The 20,716-nt window shown below is 42.9% G+C and overlaps 1 protein-coding gene across 1 annotated transcript; it reads left to right on the forward strand.

Annotated features, from left to right (window-relative positions):
- Positions 1-20,502, forward strand: Lrrc58 (leucine rich repeat containing 58). The gene is made up of 4 exons (XM_038344973.2): positions 1-541; positions 11,478-11,606; positions 12,421-12,698; positions 14,943-20,502. Exons 1-4 carry the CDS (start codon positions 57-59, stop codon positions 15,149-15,151), a joined length of 1,101 nt encoding a protein of 366 aa, XP_038200901.1. The 5' UTR covers positions 1-56; the 3' UTR covers positions 15,152-20,502.
- Positions 20,503-20,716: the final 214 nt, after the last annotated feature.

The following is a 20,716-nucleotide window of genomic DNA, read 5'->3' on the forward strand; positions in this document are numbered from 1 at the left end:
CTGAGGTTCCGGGGCGCGCCGCGGGGGCGGCGGCGGCGGCCTGGGCTTCGGGCGGGATGGAGGAGGCCGCGATCGGGGATGCCGAACTCAACTGGTCTCGCCTTAACGTGTCGGCCGAGGCCCTGGAGTCGGAGCTGGAGGCGCGCGCCGAGGAGCGGCGGGGCTCGCGGGAGGCGCTGCTGCGGCTGCTGCTGCCCTACACCCGGCTGACGTCGCTGCCGCGGGCGCTGGGCGGCGGTTTCCCGCACCTCCAGCTCCTGGACGTGAGCGGCAACGCGCTCACGGCGCTGGGGCCCGAGCTGCTGACGCTGAGCGGCCTGCGCACGCTGCTGGCCAGGAACAACCGGCTCGGCGGCCCGGGCTCGCTGCCCAAGGGCCTGGCCCTCTCGCCGCTCTGCCGCAGCCTCCAGGTGCTCAACCTCAGCGGCAACTGCTTCCAGGAGGTGCCCCCCTCGCTGCTGGAGCTGCGGGCGCTGCAGACCCTCAGCCTGGGCGGCAACCAGCTGCAGAGCATCCCCGCCGAGATCGAGAACTTGCAGAGGTGAGAGGCGGCGGGACGGGATGGGGGTGGGGATGGGGTGGAGAGCAGGGCGGTGGCCCGAGCTCCGTGGCACCAAGGTGGAAGCGAGGACTGCCGGGCCATCGCCAGTGGGAGCATACAGATGAGGTTGAGTGGGTCATGGCGTTTGGATCGGGTTTGGCCTGCGCAGATGTTCGAGGCAGTTTAGCGGCAGAATTCCTCCCCCCCACTCTCCCCAACGATGGACTCTAGAACTCGCTCTGTAGACCAGGCTGCCGCGAACTCACAGAGATGCCCTTGTCTCCGCCTCCCAGGTTCTGGGATTAAAGGCGTGCGCCCCGAAATCCGGCTTTGCCTTATTTCTTGAGTCTAGAGAAACAACCAAGAGGGCACCCATTAACGGAGGTGGTCGATTTCTAACTAGAAAGCCTTCCATGACTTTCCATGCCCTTGCATCAAAGTGCGTGCCCTTTAACATGGCGTAGGAGGTGCTCTGGCCTACTCCCTTGTTTTTTATTGTTTCCAGATCCCTCTTCTCTGTAGCGTAACTGTAAATACTGTTTGTGGAGTTAGTGAGCATCTGCATTTCCCATCGTGTTGGAAAGGCAGCTTGTCACTTGCTAAATGTGGATTGGATTGGGTGGATGCAAAGCCTTTTCCTGGGAACTTATTTACACTTCAAAATCTTATTTTAGGAGTTGCTTCCGTTATTCCTTTCTTTCTTTTCCTTTTCCTTTTCTTTCAGGTTTTTTGAGACAGTTTCACTGTGTAGCCCTCCCTGTCCTGGAACTCACTCTGTAGACCAGGCTGGCCTCGAACTCAGAGAGTTCAGGCCCCTGCCTGAAACATGCTCCACCACGGCCCATCTTGTGACTCCCTTTTTTTACTGTTCCCTGAACAATTACAGCCAAACTGCTTCGTCTCTGTCTCACTCGTTAAACCATTGCGTTTATCTTATTGACTATAATTTCTTCCTTACAGGAGTTGTCTACCTCACCTAAGTAGGCTATTCAATAATGTAGAATTTAATGGGGCAAGGAGGTACAGGAAAAGGGGACTGAACGTATCCTAGGGCGCCCTGCAGGGAAGTTGGAAGTAAAACAGCAGCAATGAAGTATCTTCAGCTCCTTCCTGGGATGAGCCAAGATAAAAGAATGTGGAGCAGTGAAGAACCTTTGAGTTAACAGGGAAAACATTGACCTGGGAATAAAAAATTAACATCTCAGCCTTAGGCGGGCCACTCAACGTGTCCTATTTGCAAAATGAGGCATCTGGATACTGCGGCCCTTAATTTGCTCCTTGATAGATGCTTACAGAGTACTTAGGGTGTCCAATGTTTTCTTAGGTTCTGGGGAGACATGAGCATGCCCTGCCTGCATGGAGCTAACATATATATTAGCAAAGGGTAGACGCTAATGCGTCATAGACTTTCTTATTAAATTACAGTGGTTAGAAGTCAGTCCTGGGCTGTGAGAGCCCCTCGAGACAGGAGAACCAGAAGAACAGGGATGTGACCTATTTTGGTCCTGGAGTAAGTGCCATTTGAGTCAGGCTTTTGAAGGAAGGAACAGTGAAGGTTAACCTGAGTGGGAGCCATTGGGGTCACTCCAAGTAGAGAAGGGTGACTGGGAAAGCCCAGAAATGAGGAGGAGAATAATGGCCCAGACTGCTGAAAGATGGGCATTGTACTAGAAAGTGGAGGGTAGAAACTGGGGCTCCTCAGGCTGCAGCACAGCTTGAAGACTGCAGTAGAGCGTGGGTTCCATTCCGAGTGCACCTGCGATGTGGGGAGACGGGGTTTTGAGGCTGCTTAGGAGGCCGGTGTAGAAGAATAGAAATGATGGTAGTCTACAGTAGGCTGTGTGCTTGGGAAAGAGCGGATGTAGGGCAGTTAAGGACAGGCTTGTGTTCTCTTTAATTCTGATATTATGTAATTCAACCTTTTCATTCCAATTCCAGCATATTAAGAGGAACCCAGGGAGAGTATTATCTCCACATTGAAAAAGAAGTAGGCAAACTACATGTATGGAAAACATAAAACTATGTTAGTGCCCCGTCTTAGGGCGCTAACATTCTCTAAGATGAGGTGAGGAACAAAGGTTCAGAGAAGTCTCAAGATCACAAACCCATTAAGTAGTAGAACTGGGTTTGACTTCTGAGGTCTTGTTACCAAACCCATGAATTTTCCATTAGTGAATAAGGCTAGGACCTGAGTCCCTAGGCTTCTGTTGTGCTGGCACGAGTGATCCCAAGAACTGCTTCAGGTCATTTATAAATGGTTGACCTGATTTTCTGGCCTGATACCTGCTACTGAAGGTTGTTAGTTTTTAAGTCTCTGACTTGATAAATTGTGGGACTTTTTGCATCGTGATTTTTGTTGTCAGTCCTATGCTTTATTTCTCTACTGATAGGAATCAGCAAAGGTTAGATAATGAATTCTAGTTGGATGTAGGCCAGAAGGGTCATACAGAATTGTATTCCTAGAGAAAGAAGCAGCTTTGGCCATGACCTCGTTCATTTCCTTCTTTTCACGGATGAGGAAGCTGAGATTTCATGTGAATGAGTTGCTTGGAGCCAAATCTTGACCACAATGAGAGCTCGCTCAGTGGTTCAGTTCCCAAAGACTGTTAACTATTTTGAATAACTGGAAAATGGGGAGGTTGGTGGTGTCGCAGTCGCTTGGAGCCTATATAGCTCTTAAACACCGTGTCCTTCCGGGTTCTGTGTAACCGCTCTTTGTTGTGAACCTGGCCTGTGCTGTGCTGTGCTGCTCTGCTCCTCTCCACCCTTCTGGTGCTGAGGGTGGACCACGTGACCTTCCATCTCGGCAAGAGCCACTTCTTGAGCCAGTCTAATATTTTGGCACATGAAGAACATTCTGTCCTTTTACAGAACAGTTAAGAACAATTTTTAAAAGTTACACAGGGCAATGACCACAGAATTTTCCCCTTCTCCACCTGTTACTGTTCCAGGAAGGGTAACAAATCTTGGTTTTGTGTGCATTGGCCTGTCCAGGTTTTCCTGTGTGTGTTAGATTTAGCTTCATTCTGCTTGTTGATTTTTCCCCTAGTGGCAAAAATCTGAGTTAAAAAAAAATATTCTAGGGCCGGGAAGTGGTGGCGCATGCCTTTAATCCCAGCATTTGGGAGACAGAGGCAGGCGGATCTCTGTGAGTTCGAGGCCAGCCTGGTCTACAAGAGCTAGGTCCAGGACAGGTCTCAAAGCTACAGAGAAACCCTGTCTTGAAAAAAAATTCTAAAAGATGACTTTCAGACAAATAACAAGCAAATGGGTACTGGAAGTCTTGTTTATTTTTATGACTGGCTTCATTCCCCCCCAGTAAGTCAGGCCATCGTATAAATATAAATTCTGTTCATTAAAATATAGGTTCTTCAGCAAATAAGTGTAAGTTTTCAGCTTTGTGTAGGCAGACTTGTTTTTGTTTACAGTGCTGAATAGGTAGGAGTGGTTCACAGTTTCTTCTAATGACCTTAGGTTTTATTCCTCAATTCAGAAACTAATTGAAGAAGGGCTTAAATTTATTCCTCACTGAGCAACAAACTGAGCAGTTGTGTGACTCTGGATGCTATTTGGAGACTGAATCTGAGCCAAGCGAGTTTCATGGGTCCTTTTCTCATCTTTTTAAAAAAGCAGTGTCTTTTTTTAGTGGCCGTCTATTGGTGTCTGTTTAGTGTGGTTTAGGAGGATTGTGACAAGACGAGATGGCAATCCCTGGAGTGTTAAAGCTATTGTAGCTATCCTAGGAATGACTAGCTCCAACAAGATAAGTAGAAAATGTGCTAAAATTTAAATAAAACAGTGTGCCCGTTTAAAGCCTTTCATTGAATTTGTGTTGATTTCCTTTAATTTCATACTATTTTGAGGCTAGTCACCCCCCCCCCATGCCACCTCTGGCTGGCACGCTCTCGTGCCCTCTCTCTCTCTCTCCCCCTCCCTCCCTCCTAGGTTCAATTCTACCTCCCTCCCCATCCTACTTCAAGTTCTCTTTTTGTTTGTTTTTCTTTTAAACCCACCAAGGTCATGGTTCCTATTACCCTGCTACTCTTGATTGCAGGGCCTGTCCTGGAGTGTGATGGAATGGGGGTTACACTATTAAAGAAAACTGACTCTTTCCCTCCCAGGTGCTGTCGAATGCCTAAGTAGTTACTCAGCTCCTGGTGGGACTTTGTTCCACATCCTCCAGTCGGGAGCTGGGATTTTGTGGGGGTTGAGCTTGCTCAGGTCATTTGCATGCTGTCACAGTTGCTGTGAGTTAGTGTGTGCAACAGTCCTCTTGTGTATAGAAAATACTGCTTCCTTGAAGTTATAGAAGAGGCCTTCAAGTCCAATCAGAAAGTGGTTGGTTTCCTGCTGTAGCGTTCACTGCCACAGTGGCATCTCTTGCCTGGCCAGTTCCTGTAGCCTGAAGGGTTCACAGCTGGCTGAGATTGATGATTACTTTGCTCTGGTATTGAACATAACTCCTAGCTAGCCAGGAGAGGTGGAGTTTTCAGGGCAGTACCAGTTGATTTCTCCATGGTTTATGATTCACATATGTATGTCTTCAGCAATGTGTCTAACCATCAAGCTTAGCCAAAAGCAGTGACAAGAGCCTGTGATATTTAGGGGTCTCTAAGACCCATTGACCACAACTCAGAAAAGAAGTAAACTATTCCTAGTATGTTATAGTTGGGGTATTCTGCTGGCTAGTTTTATGTCAGCTTGATACAAGCTACAGTCATTTGGGAAAAGGGAATCTCAATTGAGCAAATTCCCCTGCCAGACTGGCCTGTGCTGCATTTTCCTAATTGATGATTGATGTGGGAGGACCCAGCTCACTGTGGGTGATGCCACTCCTGGACGGTGGTCCCGGGTGCTAGCTACTAAGAAAGCAGACTGGATTGGGTTTTCTGCTGTTTCTACTAACTTGTAGCATTATTTTAATAAATGTTATAATAGCTGCCCACTAAACAGAAAGAAAGAAGCCAGGTCGTATGGCACGCACCTTTAATCCCCAGCACTCAGGAAGCAGAGGCAGGCAGATCTCTTGAGTTCAAGGCCAGGCCAGCCTGGTCTACAGAGCTAGTTCCAAGATGCCAGTACTACACAGAGAAACCCTGTCTTGAAAAACCCAAAGAGGGGCTGGAGAGATGGCTCAGAGGTTAAGAGAACTGACTGCTGTTCCGGAGGTCCTGAGTTCAATTCCCAGCAACCACATGATGGCTCACACCCATCTATAATGAGATCTGGTGCCCAGAACACTATATACATAATAAATAAGTTTAAAAAAAAAGAAAAACCAAAAGAAAAAGAAAGAAAGAAAGAAAGAAAGAAAGAAAGAAAGAAAGAAAGAAAGAAGGAAAGAAAGAAAGCAGGCAGAGCCAGCCATCAGGAACAAATTCAGGATTGGTATATTAATATTAAAAAGAGAAAACTCATTCCATTAGTTTGGTGATAAATTATTTTCTTGTTTTCTGTGTATGTCAACACTGGAAGAATGGGTTACCCCAGTTCTGATAGAATAGGTCAAGGCTGACAGATGTTTAAATATATAAATTATTTACACACACTATATGCTTTTATTTTATGTGCATTAGTATTTTCTCTGCATGTATGACTTTGTGAGGGTGTCGGGTCCCCTGGAACAACAGTTAGAGATAGTTGTGAGCTGTCATGTGGGTGCTGGGAATTAAACCACTTAACTGCTGAGCCGTCTCTTCAGCCCCCAGTGTGTTTTAAACACTATGATTTGCTTTAAATTCAGCAGTTGCAGCTGGGCGGCGGTGGCGCACACCTTTAATCCCAGCACTCGGGAGGCAGAGGCAGGCGGATCTCTGTGAGTTCGAGACCAGCCTGGTCTACAAGAGCTAGTTCCAGGACAGGCTCCAAAGCTACAGAGAAACCCTGTCTCGAAAAACAAAAAACAAAAAACAAAAAAAAACAAAAACAAAAAAAAAAAATTCAGCAGTTGCCTTTCTAACTACAGAAAAGGATGTTTAGAATAGATGTTTGCTTAGAAGTTTTTTTTGGTTTTTCGAGACAGGGTTTCCCTGTAGTTTCTAGTGCCTATCCTGGAACTAGCTCTTGTAGACCAGGCTGGCTGGCCTCGAACTCAGAGATCCGCCTGCCTCTGCCTCCTGAGTGCTGGGATTAAAGGCGTGCGCCACCACTGCCCGGCTGCTTAGAAGTTTTAATTCTCAAAAATCGTTGAAAGATTTTAAGTCCCTAGAGCTTTGGGAATTATTTGAGTTTGAAAGTGAGAAATAATCCTGACAGTGTAGGTTTAATATTCTGATCATGACATGATTAGTGATATCTATGAGTTACAAAAGAGGATTTATGAATGCATCGTTTCAAAATCACAGGCTATATTTCAGAACTTCAGATCTTTCTCTTGCAAAGTCAGAACAGCCACTGGTGGATGGCATCTAGTCCGTGAGTCATTCTCTAGCCTACCTGTAGAGCATGTGTGATAACCAGTCACCAGAGACAGCTACTTCCTAATGACACCTCTTAAGGATTAGGGTTTCCACCTGGAAAGAGCATTTGCATTCATAACGCTGTTTATCCTCGCTCTGGAGCATGCTGCCACTTCACTATTGAATTCTTGATTAAAAACTTCCAGGTTTGGTAAACTTTTCTCCCCAGTAGTGTTCTTATTAAAATAATTCCTCTTGCAGGATAGTTTTGTTGTGTGAATTTCAAAAACTGTTGTTGTGTTGCTCTGTCTTGTTTCGAGACACTCTCATTGTGTAGCCCGGGCTGGCCTGGAACTCCTCCGTGTTGTGCTCTGAGAGTCTGAGCATTAACTTATTAACCCATACTTGGTAGAAACAAAACATCCTGCCTAGGATTTTGTTGTTCATTAGTGTTTAGATACTTACTGGTGGAAAAGATGCGCTTTAGAACCAGAGTGCTTCTTTGTCTAGGTGGTCAGGTGGTTTGTATTGTTTTTGCTACAGAGTAATCTTAGAAAGAAAAACTATAAACGCCACACAGTGCCTGTCTGCTTTACTTTTCTAAGTGTTAACATTTGTCTAGAGAGAATCGCAAGCTTGAAAAGCTTTACATAATGGGAACTAGAAAAGAGCATACCATTGACAGAGTTAAAAAACAGCTTCAGCTTCAGGCTGACTCTTAGAATCACCCCCAGAGCAAGGGACGGCAAGCTTATAAAAGGCAAGTGGAATTTAATAGATGGGAGCGATCAATTTTGCCTGAGAATGTATCTGATGGGTGGCCATGAATGGGGAAATTTCTCAGTGAAATAGTAAGAGAAGTTTTGAAATGAACGTTTATGGAAACACAATTAGAATTCTTAGAAAAATGTGCAGCTGCCTCCTGCATCTATTCATGATTTTATTTACTGGCTTTCAGGTACTCACAGTCAACTGTGACCCAGATATATTACATGCAGAATTCTAGAAATAAACATTTCATCACTTTGAAGTTGCAGTCCATTCTGAGAATCATGATGAAATCTTGAGTTGCTCCATCCAAAATCTGAATGGGCCTTTGGAGGTGCTGCCCTGTCCCTGGTTCCCACCTTGCTCTCTGCTCCTTGGTCCCCCTCATCTGCCTCAGTACTCTGTAGGCCTGCCTGCCTGTTAATCACTTAGTAGCTGCCTTGGTGATTGTTTTTGCTTAACTGGAACAGAATTCCTAACAGAGTAACTTGAGGAAAGAACTGGCTCACAGTTTCAGACAGTATCAGCCTTGTGGTTGGAAAGCGTGGGAAGCAGCTTAGTTCATGATGGAATGTGTGGCAGAGGTTGGCCCTTACATGGTAGATGGCAAGAGCCGGGGAAGGAGTATAACTGAGCGGTCTGCCACTAGTGACCCGCTTGTACCAGCGAGGCCCCACCTCCCTAAGTTTCTAGACTAGCACCTCCAGTGGGGACCAAGCATTCACAGTAGGAACACATGGGGCCACTGTGGATGACCATAGAGCTGCTAAAGAGAAAAGGAACCTTAGTAGCAGTGACTGTGGTGAGATAATGAGGCCAGTTGTGGAAGGAGATTGAAGGACATCTGCCAGCAAATAGAAGTAGCATTTATGACCCAGAACAGTCGGGGAAATGAGTGAAAGAAAGGAACTGTGCCCGTAAGAAAAGGCAGAACTGTAGGGAGACAGTATACTGATAGGTCGTTGTAGAACCTGCACCCTAGCATCAGCAATCAGGTTGTTCCCTGTTTGTCCGTGAAAGGTCCTTAAAAACACTTAGTTAAAAGTGAAAACATACTACTTCTCATCGGAATTGCACAGTGTTCCAGCCACACACACTCATCCAACTAATTGTGATTCTTCTAAACTGAAGTGACGCAGCTAGCTTTCATTTAAACCCCATGCACCAGAGGGTTGAGAGATGACGCTGTTAAGAGCTGTCTTGGAAAGGGTTGGAGTTAGGTTCCCACCACTAAGATTGGGTGCCTCAGAACTGCCTGTAACTCCAGCTCTGGGGATCCAATGACTTCTGACTTCTCTGAGCACCACACACATATGCATATATGTAAATAATCACAGAAAATTAAGTATTAAAACCCACTCATCATTGCTAGGATAATATTCAAAATTCTTGTGAGGCTTTGTGATCGACCTTCCCAGGCTGCCTGTTTACTTCCTCATTTCCACCGCAGTCTGATCTCCCCACACCAGCCATGCTACATATAGCGTTGCATTGTAGCGGTCACTTCCCTCTGGAGCTCATAGTCAGCTCACTCAGCTCTGCTCACATCGCAAAATCTCCCAAGAGAAAGCTCTCCTGGCCACCCATTACTTTCTGATTGACCCCCTCTCTCCTGTAAGTGCTGTGTGCCCTAAGAGACGTGCTTCTTCAACAGCTCGACTAAATGACACTGAAATGGTGCCTGGCACATGGTAGGTGTTCATATTTGCTGACTGGATATTTTGTGTGCTTTATAATTCTATACCATTTAATAAGTAGCAAATAGCTGGCCCTAATTCTCAGGCCAGGAAGTAGTAGAATTGAATGAAATAAATGCTGACAGCAACAACAAAAGCTGGAAGCAGTATTCATAATCAAGGGAAGTAGATTTCAAAGCAAAATGGATTTAAAGAAACAGAAATACTTGATATGAATTAAGTAATACTCCAACAGGAAGTTTTAGGAGTCAGAAACTTGATATACCTGCAGTGTAGCTTGGGTATATTGGGAGCAAAAAATAGCAGACCTCTAAAGGGAACGCTATGGTTATGTAGGAGACTAACATCCAGTAAGAAGGCAGATGACAAACTAGAGCTTCTGAATTGCTCCTTTTACAAAGTCACTAAGAATTCTTGTAATATGTATAAAACAGACAAAAGGAGGTCACAAAGGAACAAAGCTATGCAGAACACATTTAACAGCAATGCTCTCGACAAGCTAATGGAAATTGTCTAACCCATGGGAAAATGGTATGAACAGGAAATGCTCTGAATGCAAATGGCCAGAACACAGAAAGACAATACTAAATTTCACAAATTAGTAAACTGCAGCTCTGTAGGTGGAAAGTGCAGAATGGCACCTTTCTTACACCATCAAATTATCTTCAGAAAACTAGAGTGTTGGCAGTGGGTATGGTTTGAGGTGGAGCCAGGATCACCAGAGAATGCTGATGAGCAGGTGGATCTGGATGCTGTGGGTAGAGAGCAGTGGGAGGACACTCACGCTCACTCTAGCTTCCACTCACATGCATATCTGCGCACACACATGTACAAAAAGTGAAGTGCCCACCAGGTAATTCCTGTTTTGGATAACAGTGTGGTAGCCTGATTTTTTTCCCACTTTAAAGCTGTTGTTTTGATGTTTTACTTGAAAGTGTTTGAAAGAATGATAGTTCTGAGCAGAATAACAAAACCAAAAGTAATAGTGGGCAAGTTTCAAATGCGTTATAAGTGTATGTTCTGTCTATTTTTGAATATTGTAAGAGCTGACTACAACCTCCCTCCCCCCCTCCCCCAAAAAAAATCCCTTTGGAGCCTTTCAGCAGTCATAAGAAAATGGAGTTATATTTTGTTACAATAAATGCACCCTACCTCTAAGATGTTATTTTGTTAAGAAAACAGCCTTAGCTAAAACTTGAACTTCATAGTAATGGTTGGTTTTACATAATTTATTCAGGTTGCCTCTGAAGAATGTACTTGCTTTATTAAGAGCAAAGGAAAAACTTTTATGTAGAAACTTTGTATATGGTTTTCTGCCCTTTTCCGGGCGTGGGCAGGGCTATTGGTTTCCCTGTTGCCTATTAGTAAATGCATCCAGTACAAGCATGCCAGCATGGAATCTCGTGGTGCCTGTAATCTGGCATCTCCAGCCTTGTCTGGATTCAGGAAAAATTCTCTTTAGTTAACAGATGTGCCTGTTGAGTCTTTAAAAAAGCCCCCTCCTCTACCTGGAAATCTCTTTTTCTCTGTCTATGGGCTAAGTTCATAGCCCAGCTGGGTTCACAGTACTCTGGGAAGCTTTTCCAATGAGAGCTGCTGTGACCCTTCCTGTTCTCTTTCAGTGCCCCTGAAGTTCCTCTGGTTTTGGTGGTTTAATCATATGTGTCTTGTCTAACAAGATAAGGTATCAACTCCCTGGGGATTTCATTCTCTGGAGACTGCCTCTCACAGTTTCTCAACCTATGGGTGGTAACCCTTTTGTGGTCAAATGACCCTATCACAGGGATAACTAACCTAAGAACAGTTTCATTATATCAGATACTTACATTATGATTAACAGTAGCAAAATTAGAGTTATGAGTTATCAGTGAAACTAATTTATGGTTGGGGGTCACCAGAACACGAGGAACTGTATTAAGGGGCTGCAGCATTGAGAACCACTTGCTATTTTATAGCAAATCCTGAGTAAGACGTATAGTGAATGAGTAGATGAAATGTGTCTGTTACAGTGGAGGCAATGAAATGCCTTGACCAGCTTGTGTTTATTTATTTTTTTACAATTTGTTTTTGCAGTTTAGAATGCTTATACCTTGGAGGAAACTTCATTAAAGAAATCCCACCAGAATTAGCAAATCTCCCTTCTCTGAATTACTTGGTGTTATGTGACAACAAAATCCAGAGTGTGCCTCCTCAGCTCTCACAGTGAGTAGTCTCGGCTTCTAGTCACACAGCTGTGGTTGGGAACCACTGTCAACGCTCTCGTGCCTTCTATATGGGAAAGAATGAAGAGTGTGCCAGTAATCAGCACTAGGGAGGCCAAGACAGGAGTGTCTTAAGACCAACTTGATTCATAAAGAAAAGGAAAAGAAATAGGTAGTCAAAAAAAAGTTTGTTTTGAGATGAGTAATTTTTTTTAAATTTTTTTAAGATTTATTTATTTATTATGTATACAACATCCCTTCCATGTATGTTTATATGCCAGAAGAGGGCACCAGATCTCATTATAGATGACTGTGAGCCACCATGTGGTTGCTGGGAATTGAACTCAGGACCTCTGGAAGAGCAGTAAGTGCTCTTAACCTCTGAGCCATCTCTCCAGCCCGAGATGAGTAATTTTTAATAAGTGTTCTGGCTTATTTCCTAAGTTATTTGCTCAGCTTGCGCGCGCTCTCTCTCTCTCTCTCTCTTTCTCTCTCTCTCTTTCTCTCTCTGTGTGTGTGTGTGTGTGTGTGTGTGTGTGTAAGCTAGGACTTCAGAATACTTTGTAAATGTTTTAAGTACTCTTAAGATCCCAGAGGGAAAGTCTTTGGTAGCATTTGTAAAGCTGTATTTTGAGCTGTTTTGACACTTTAATTTTTCCTTTATTGGCCTCAGTCCTAATTGTTCATTCATCTGGAAAGCTCAGAGTATACACACATAGACGTGCTTATGTACGTATAGAAATGTATGTAAACGTAGCTTTCTAGGCTGCTCTGCTCATCCGCTGCCCTTGACTTCTGTGTTGTGTTCCCTCTAGGTTGCATTCTCTTCGTTCCCTGAGTCTCCACAATAACTTGCTGACATACCTGCCTCGTGAGATCCTCAACCTTATTCATCTGGAAGAGTTGAGTTTGCGAGGAAATCCATTGGTTGTCCGTTTTGTTAGGGATTTAACATATGACCCTCCAACTCTTCTGGAATTAGCTGCAAGGACCATTAAGATCCGAAGTGTTTCTTACACTCCTTATGATCTTCCTGGGAATCTCCTTAGATACCTGGGTTCAGCCAGCAACTGCCCAAACCCAAAATGTGGTGGTGAGTGAGTCTGATGTCAGCCTTTTTCACTCGGTTAGCTATTTGTACAAATTGATTCTGCGTTGATTTAATTAGCTAAAGTGTCTTCACACAAAGGCATTTACCCCCTGTGCCTCCTTCCTTAGAAATTATTTTCACACTAGTTTTCTTTCAAACACAAGGAAAATACCCAGGAGCTGTCTTCCTGCTTTGGAACATTTTGTTGAAAGTAAGATGATAAGATGAAAGGAAACACAAAGAAGTATAAATGGTTCTAATTCCTTAAAATAGTTTGAAAATGTTGGGCTATCTTCCATGTAAGTCCGTTTTTAATGAGTATGGAAAGGTGCTGGCATGAGGATAAGTGTAAATACCGAGAAGAGTGTGGCTGGCACAGCGTTATCGGAGCAGGTGAGGTTGTTCCCAGAAAGGGTCATCTTAAGATGAGAGGTAACAGAGGAAAACAAAAGTTAAATTTCTCAAAGATTGTTGCAAGACAAAAAGGCTGGGTTTAAAAAGAAAAGCATTCTCTGAGCTGGTTTGGCCATCTCCTCTCAGAAGCAAGGGTTGCTGTCTTCCTCTGTGGACCTCTGTCTGTCCTGAAGTGGCTTTGGCAGAGGCAGGAACTGTTGAAACTGGGTGTGAAGATTTGTAAGAGGCAGCATTTGCACCATTGCTTCCTGTGGAATCCAGTGTCTGCCCTTTTGGGAATGGCCCTCTAAAGAGAAAAGAACTCTTCTCTTTGCCGGGTTTTTATTGACTTCTTTAGTATTCTAAAGAGTTGCTTATCTTAGGAATGCCTTAAAAATTACAAGTTTAAATTTTCAGATAACATTGATAAATTGATGGAGGAGGGTCTTCTATCTATCTGTTGATTTCATTGGTTAATTAATAAAGAAAACTGCTTGGCCTGATAGGTCAGAACATAGGTGGGTGGAGCAGACAGAACAGGATGCTGGGAGGCCTCAGGCAATTGTCATGCCTCTCCTCTCTGGGACAGATGCCATGAAGCCAGCCACCAGGTCAGACGTGCTGAATCTTTCCCGGTAAGCCACAACTTTGTGGTGCTACACAGATTACTAAATACAGGTTAAAGCAAAATGTAAGAATTAGTCAGTAAGAGGCTAGAGCTAATGGGCCAGGCAGTGTTTAAATGAATACAATTTGTGTGTTGTTATTTCGGGTGTAAAGCTAGCCATGCGGAAGCTGGACGGGACGAAAAGCAGGCCCTACCCGCAGCTCCTCGCTACAATAAATAAGCAAAATAAAATCAATCATGCTTTCCTATTCCCACCATCCCAGGTTCCTTATTGAATTATAAGTTAAAAATTGTCTCATTTATGAGACATTTTCTCTGTATGGTTTGAAATCTTAGAGATGACTGGTATTACAGGGAGCTAACCTAGTTATGAGGCTTTATTATAAACCTATTGAATGTGTCTACTTTCTCAGTTGTTCAGAGTAGCAAGCCATAAAGGGTTATGGGGAGCCAGATTGGCACATGCTTTTATTCCCACACTCAGGATGCACAGGCAAGGAGCTCTGTGAGCTGGAGGCCATCCTGATCTACACAGAGAGAGTTCCGGGCCAGCGGGGTTACTTAGTAAGGTCCTGCCATTAAAACATTAGCGAGGGGGTCTTGTCAGTGGGGAGTTCTCCTTTGATTAGACCACATTACTTTGTTTTGTTCCATTGTGGGATAGAGAATGGTTGGGAAACTTAGGCTTGAAGTTGAGATTTTTCTTCAGAGAGACAGTGGACACAAATCTCCATAGTTTGGTTATACTGCAGGCATAGGGATGGCCTTGGGTGTGTAAAGTATTTCTAAAGGACCAGCTAGAGTCTGAGACATGGTGACCTTGCTTTCCTCTCAACTCTGGCTGTAGGTAGGTCTACTTCACTGAAGGGTCATAGTACAGGAGCACTGAAGAACCAAGTAAGGGAAGTACCAGTTTTAATCTACCAAAGTATATTTTGATTTTACATACACTAAATGAGATCATCAGCTTTGTAACCTAGAGATTTAGAGCCAGCATAAATGTAGAATGGCCTTTTGTTTCTGTCAGTTTTGCTCTCCCAGTGATGGTGCACATGTGTAATCCTAAACCCTTGGGAGGGGTGGAGGCAGGAGGATCTGGAAATCAAGCTTTTTCAGAATGGTGGTGGTGGTGGGTTTTTGTTGTTGTTGTTGTTTGTTTCTTTGTTTGTTTTTAAGAAAAAAACTGCATCTTTGCTTTTACTGATTTATATTCTTCTTCTCTCTAGGAGTCTATTTTGACTGCTGTGTCAGACAAATTAAGTTTGTGGACTTCTGTGGGAAGTATCGCCTCCCCCTGATGCACTATTTGTGTTCTCCAGAATGCTCTTCCCCCTGCAGCTCTGCCTCGCACAGCTCCACGTCCCAGAGTGAGTCTGACTCCGAAGATGAGGCCAGTGTTGCCGCGCACAGGATGCAGAAGGTCCTTCTTGGCTGAGCAGCAGTGGGTGTTGACAATGCTAAAACTAAACAAAGATGATTCAGAAAGACAATGAAGCTGGAAGTTGATTAGAAACCTTAGTGTTTTCATCTTGAATGTCCATGTAAGAGTTGCAGTGATCTATCCGTTCAGAAAGATTGAGTCTAGTTCTGTGCTTAGGTTCTTTGAGTGTAATTTATTCTGCATGGCAGTTCAAAATTCATCAGCTGGTTGGTCACAATTTTTACTAAGTCTTTGCTGAAACATTAGAAGAATGGTACACTCTGAGGAGCAGTCACAATCAGCCTGGAGTGGTGTTACCTGGGGCCGTTGGGTTGACTAAGACGTCATCACAATTGTGCTTCCAGAGTTGTCCTGATCTGTGCTGAGCACTAGGTTGTAAATAATGAGCGTCATCCATTATTGAGCCTTTCTGACCAACTAACTGGTACCGTGAGGACTGTCACTTTTAAATGGAATATTTAAGCTCCAGCTCTGGTTTTGTGTGATTGTTATTAACTATATGCAGTCTAGCTGTGATGTGTTACAGTGCCTTAATCCCAGCAAGGATATGGAAGCTTATTCTAGAGATGATTTCAGAGAAGCCTGCAGCCTGACACTCTGCAGAAGACTTGGAAATGTGCTAGCTAAAGAACTGTGTAGATATACCTGAGCCCTACAGGCCTGGAACTCTGTGTAGAATGGGCTGGCCAGGAACTCAGATCCTCCTGCTGCGGGCCTTAAAGGTGTGTGCCACCACCTGCCTCCATGGCCCTCTTAACTTCATTTTGTTAATTGCAATGATCTCTTGTTAGCATGGCTTTTATACTTACGGGAGGCTGCAGTTGTGATCAATCAATTTGCCAAAAGATAGAATAATCTATAATAATATTTGCCAACAGGAAAATTAAGATGGCAAGTGATCTAAGAAAAACTGCTTTATAATAGTGGACTAAACCAAGAAAAGTTGGCCATGATTGTGCATACCTCCAAACCAGCACTAGGAGGTAGAGGCAGAAGATGAGTTTCGTAGTTAGCCTAGGCGCCATAGTGAGGTTGAGGCCAGCCTGGGATATATTCATGAAAACTTGTCTCAGAGTCGGGGTGGGTTAGGGTGGGGGTGGATTTTAACCATCAAATGTGTCTCCTTTGCTTGTATCATACAGTAACCCAAAACTTTCTCTGCACTTGAAAGAAACTACAACTAGACGACATGACAGTGGAAGATAGTCAATGATAGTCTGAGGTGGAGCTCATTATGTTCATCCACAATAGAGCCATTGAGCACTGAGAAAGAAGCATCAATAAAACAGGACAGAAAACGCTAAAATGTTAAAGTGTAGGAGAAAAATAGCAACACAAATTATTGTCATTGGAAATTAACAGATTTGCCAGCTAGTTGATTATTCAATAAAAACTAATATTAAAACTAAGTTGGAATTAGGAAACATTGACTCTCGATACTGGTGATCGAATAAGCAGCCTGCATGTAGTAGCATGAAGACCGGTTGGTAAGCGCTAACAGTAGGTTCAGATCACATCAGGGCGCCGGTGATCTCTTGAAGTGTGCTTTGTTAGAAGCCGGCTGTATGCCGACAATATTTGCGTGGTAGGTTTCTTGTATATATTACTTTTATTTTAGTAGATTATATTAGTAGATTATAGGGTAATTCAGGGTTTGTGTGTGTTTGTGTCACGCCATGAAACACGAGAGTTTCGTGGCTGCAGTTGTGAAACGCTGCTATAGTGAGTCCCCTTACCTTTTCCTCAAAATAGTGTAGTAAGATAATTTTTATTTAGGAATTTTCTTCCTGTGTTTATAGAAGTGATGTTTCTACTGCTAGCATAGTTAATTGTACGGTAGAAGTTATAGTCTTTGTACTTCCCCAAGTGTGCAGCTGTAAGCTGCGGACTGCTGGGTTAGGACAGGCAGTGACACTTGGACAGTGCCCAAGTGTCAAACTTGTAAATGCTTTGTAATTAGATGACTTTACTTACACAACACAGAATATTTTCATGGAAAATGTTCAGATGATGGGACCCTATTCTTCTGGTTTAAATACTTGTAGTTTTTTGATTGATAATCCTCTAGTACTAAGTAATAGCTTGAGTAGCCTTTTAGGAATTACTTGTAAATAGCCTTGTAAATAGAGCATCTAATGCTACCCTTTCCAGCTTCCTAGAGAGAAGGTATACCGTTTCATCTTTCATAAGTGTAAATATTCCAGCCTTTGGCATGTAGATGTATCCTATGTAGTTCTTTCAACGAAGTGTTTTTTATGTGTGTAGTTAAGCTCTGAACAGTGAGCCAGGTCAGCATGTAGCTGTCTTTTGGGCAGGGGTTGGGTTTATAGGAGTAGATGCAGGGCCTTGTGCATGCTGAACAAGCTACAGTCACAGATAGCTTTTAATGAAGTCTTCATTGGTAGCTGTTTTACCTTTGTTTGTTTGTTTTTAATCCATCTTAGGCCTTATCCTTTACAAGAACCGCCAATGATTACTAAAATCTTTTCTTTTATAGACATTAGCTTAGTGAGATAGGAATTGGCCATCTAGGATTCTGGTCATCTTCTGAAGTCAGCTGAATGTAGTAGTAGCGGTAGTCTGTCTCGCTAGTTATGAATCCCATATTTATCCAGCTAATGAACTCTTAGAGTTTCAGAATTGGCAAGGGCTAATTTTCACAATACAGCTGTTTTATTTTCTGAGACAGGGCCTGGCTGTGTAGCTCAGGCTAGCCTTGAACTTACTGTGTGTAACCCAGTCTTGCTTCAGCTGCTCGAGTCACAGGTGTAACCACGGGCCCAGCTCAGTGTGCCAGAGGTGCCTCCTGGTCTGAAAGTCTTGACGTTTAAATTTTTGTCACTAATGTTAAAAATAAACATACGTTGTAAATTGACTTCAAATATGAGAAAGTTGGGGGTAAGTAAATAAAAATTAAAGGCAACCCTCAATAGTGCAGCATGTCACTGCAGACCAGTTCTGACAGACACTGCAAATACTGGGTTTAAATAAAGACTCAAGAAGAGGTTCCTTGCTTGAATGTTAAGAAAAACAAATCTTTAGAAGCAGCAAAGGATAGGGAAAATTAAGTCATAGGGAAATCCCTGCGCCAGTGAAGCTCTGTTGAATAATAAGGAATTGTTTTAAAATTGACTTGCCAAGTGGTCTGTTGCTGGCATCTGAAAGCCTAGTCACTAAGTTTAATACTGTTAGTATTTTATTGGTCCCTGTGCTGGAGGCTGTTCCATTGCTCTGGTAAAGCAGAACCAGCAAGCTGTAGCTTTCTTTTACCCTTGCTCTTCCCAGAGTTGGAAGGTAGTTCCTCATTGGCCTCCTTACTAGTATAGTAGGTAGCCTTGGTGAATTGCGCTTTTTTCTTTTGAACTGCAAATTAAACATTTAATAGTAGCTTTTTTGCATAAAAACATGTTTATTCTCTAAGTTCCCATATGAGTGCTTATAGATATGACTATCAGTAAAAGTGTATATGTAAAATTATTTAGCTGCATTTAGTTTAAAGTGCCTAATTTTTACCTAATTGATTCGCCTTTCGTCTAAAAGTAGATTTTAAGTATTGCTCTCCATTTAGATCAGCATACTGAGTTTTTAAGTTAGTCTAGGCAGTGTAACCCTGGTGAAGGGTGCTGTGTAGGCTTCAGGCAGTGGGACCTGTAGCATGTAGCTCTGTTTCTTTGCTTAGAAAAGAAGTGTTTAGTTAGCTTCATCATCTGTATGTTAAGCATTTAATATTGTGTAACATTGATTCCGTAGCATGTAGTTTTATATTTTCATCATCGTGTACTCTTTTTGATAGTGTAGTTGGTAGCAGTACCCTTTGTGGTCTGGGAGTAAGTGCCTTAAGTCTTCCATTTAACTCAAAGGACAGTATAAAGTATATTATATGGTAAATTGTCAGTAATGGCCATGTGGTCTTCTGCATTAACTTGAAGGAGAAAGTCTGATCCTGAGAGAGTCCTTTGCCACCACAGGCCTGCTGGTTTCTTTTGGGGGGGGTGGGCTTCTGAGGAGGGAATCTTAATCATACTGTACCAGGAGATAAGAGCCCTCTGGAACCAAGAATCAAGCACCACCACCACCCTGCCCCCAGAAAAGAAGTGTATCTTTTATATAGTATTTTATTTAAATGTATATGCTACCACAAAGGACAACAGAAGTTCCTCTGTTGTCATAGCATCTTAGGAAAATATTGTCACTGAGGTATAGCATGTTGTATCACCGTTTCCTATAGGCTGAAAGGGGTAGTTTAATATGTGCAAGTGCCACCGTTCTTATGTTTTTCTTGATCTCTATTTACTAAGGATTGAATTAAACATTCCACTAGCTCACAGCTGAACACTTAGGAGGTCTTGACGGGTGCTGCTAGGCTTTCTCTTAGCAGTTGTCAGCCTCAGTAATTGAAGAATATTCAGCCTCGTGTGTTACGTGTGCATTAAATCTAGTAGCTTAGTGAAGGTTATTTACATGCAGAAAACTGCATTTACTAGAACATACTCTATTCTCTTGGCCATGAGTAAACTGAATAAAATTGTTCATTCAAAACTCCAGCTGGAGGAAGAAACTAGGATTAGATTGGTATTGCTGTTACTGCAACCATAAGTAAGTTGACTGGCTTTGTGTACAGGGATGGTTGAGAATCCTGTTCTCACAGTTCACATGGTCAGCACTGGTGTTGCTGAGAAACAGTGTTGACCCCAGTGTCACTTTCTAGCAGTCATGTGCAGACTTGTGCTGAGGTTTGTTGCATTCTGAGTCCACTTGGTGTTGTTAGAACAGAACACAGTGGGAAAGACTGTCTGCATAATCAGCCTTCGCTTTCTGTAGAGTCGGGGGCTTCTGATGCCGACAAGATGCTGAAAAGGTGTTACTTCAAATTACTATGTGTGCTCTGACTTCATTAGTTTTCAGTACCTAAAGTCTTATGTATTAGAAATATCTGTATAAGTATATATGTATAACTAAAATGTAAGTCAGAAATGTGAATTAATAATGGAGTTTGTTTTCTGGAAAAGATATAGTCCTGTTATATCAAATTTATGTTACCTTATAATGGCTAATATTCTAAAAAGAATGCTTAAACTATTTAAATTTTTGTGCCTCCTCCTCCAAAGGACATGAAAAATATGGTCTTATATTAACTTTATGTACTTACTTTCTTCATGAATTTTGCCTTAAACATTGTGCCTTGTTTTAGTAAATTGTTTTATTAGATTCCAATTCTGGTCTTTGTAACAGCATTTTATTCTAAACAAACATTTATTTTAAAAAGAAAATTTATAATACCTGTATTTGGTATATCACTGCTTATTTGTTTATTGAATTTATTTGAATACACAACTCCAAAAATACAATGTGTATTAGCATTTATTGTGCATGCTAGATACAGAGCTTGTTCTGCTGTGAGAGTTGCTACCCCACCCTGTTTGTGTAGGCTCTAACCATCTTGCAGCCACGGTCAGTCCCAGTTTGTGCATCATGGAATGGGAGCTCTATAAAAAAGAAAATATTCTTTTTTTAAGTTTATTTATTATGTATACAGTGTCCTGTCTGCTTGTATGCCTG

The sequence above is a fragment of the Arvicola amphibius genome, chromosome 10, assembly GCF_903992535.2.
Source record: "Arvicola amphibius chromosome 10, mArvAmp1.2, whole genome shotgun sequence".
In the NCBI taxonomy this organism is placed as follows: Eukaryota; Metazoa; Chordata; class Mammalia; order Rodentia; family Cricetidae; genus Arvicola; species Arvicola amphibius.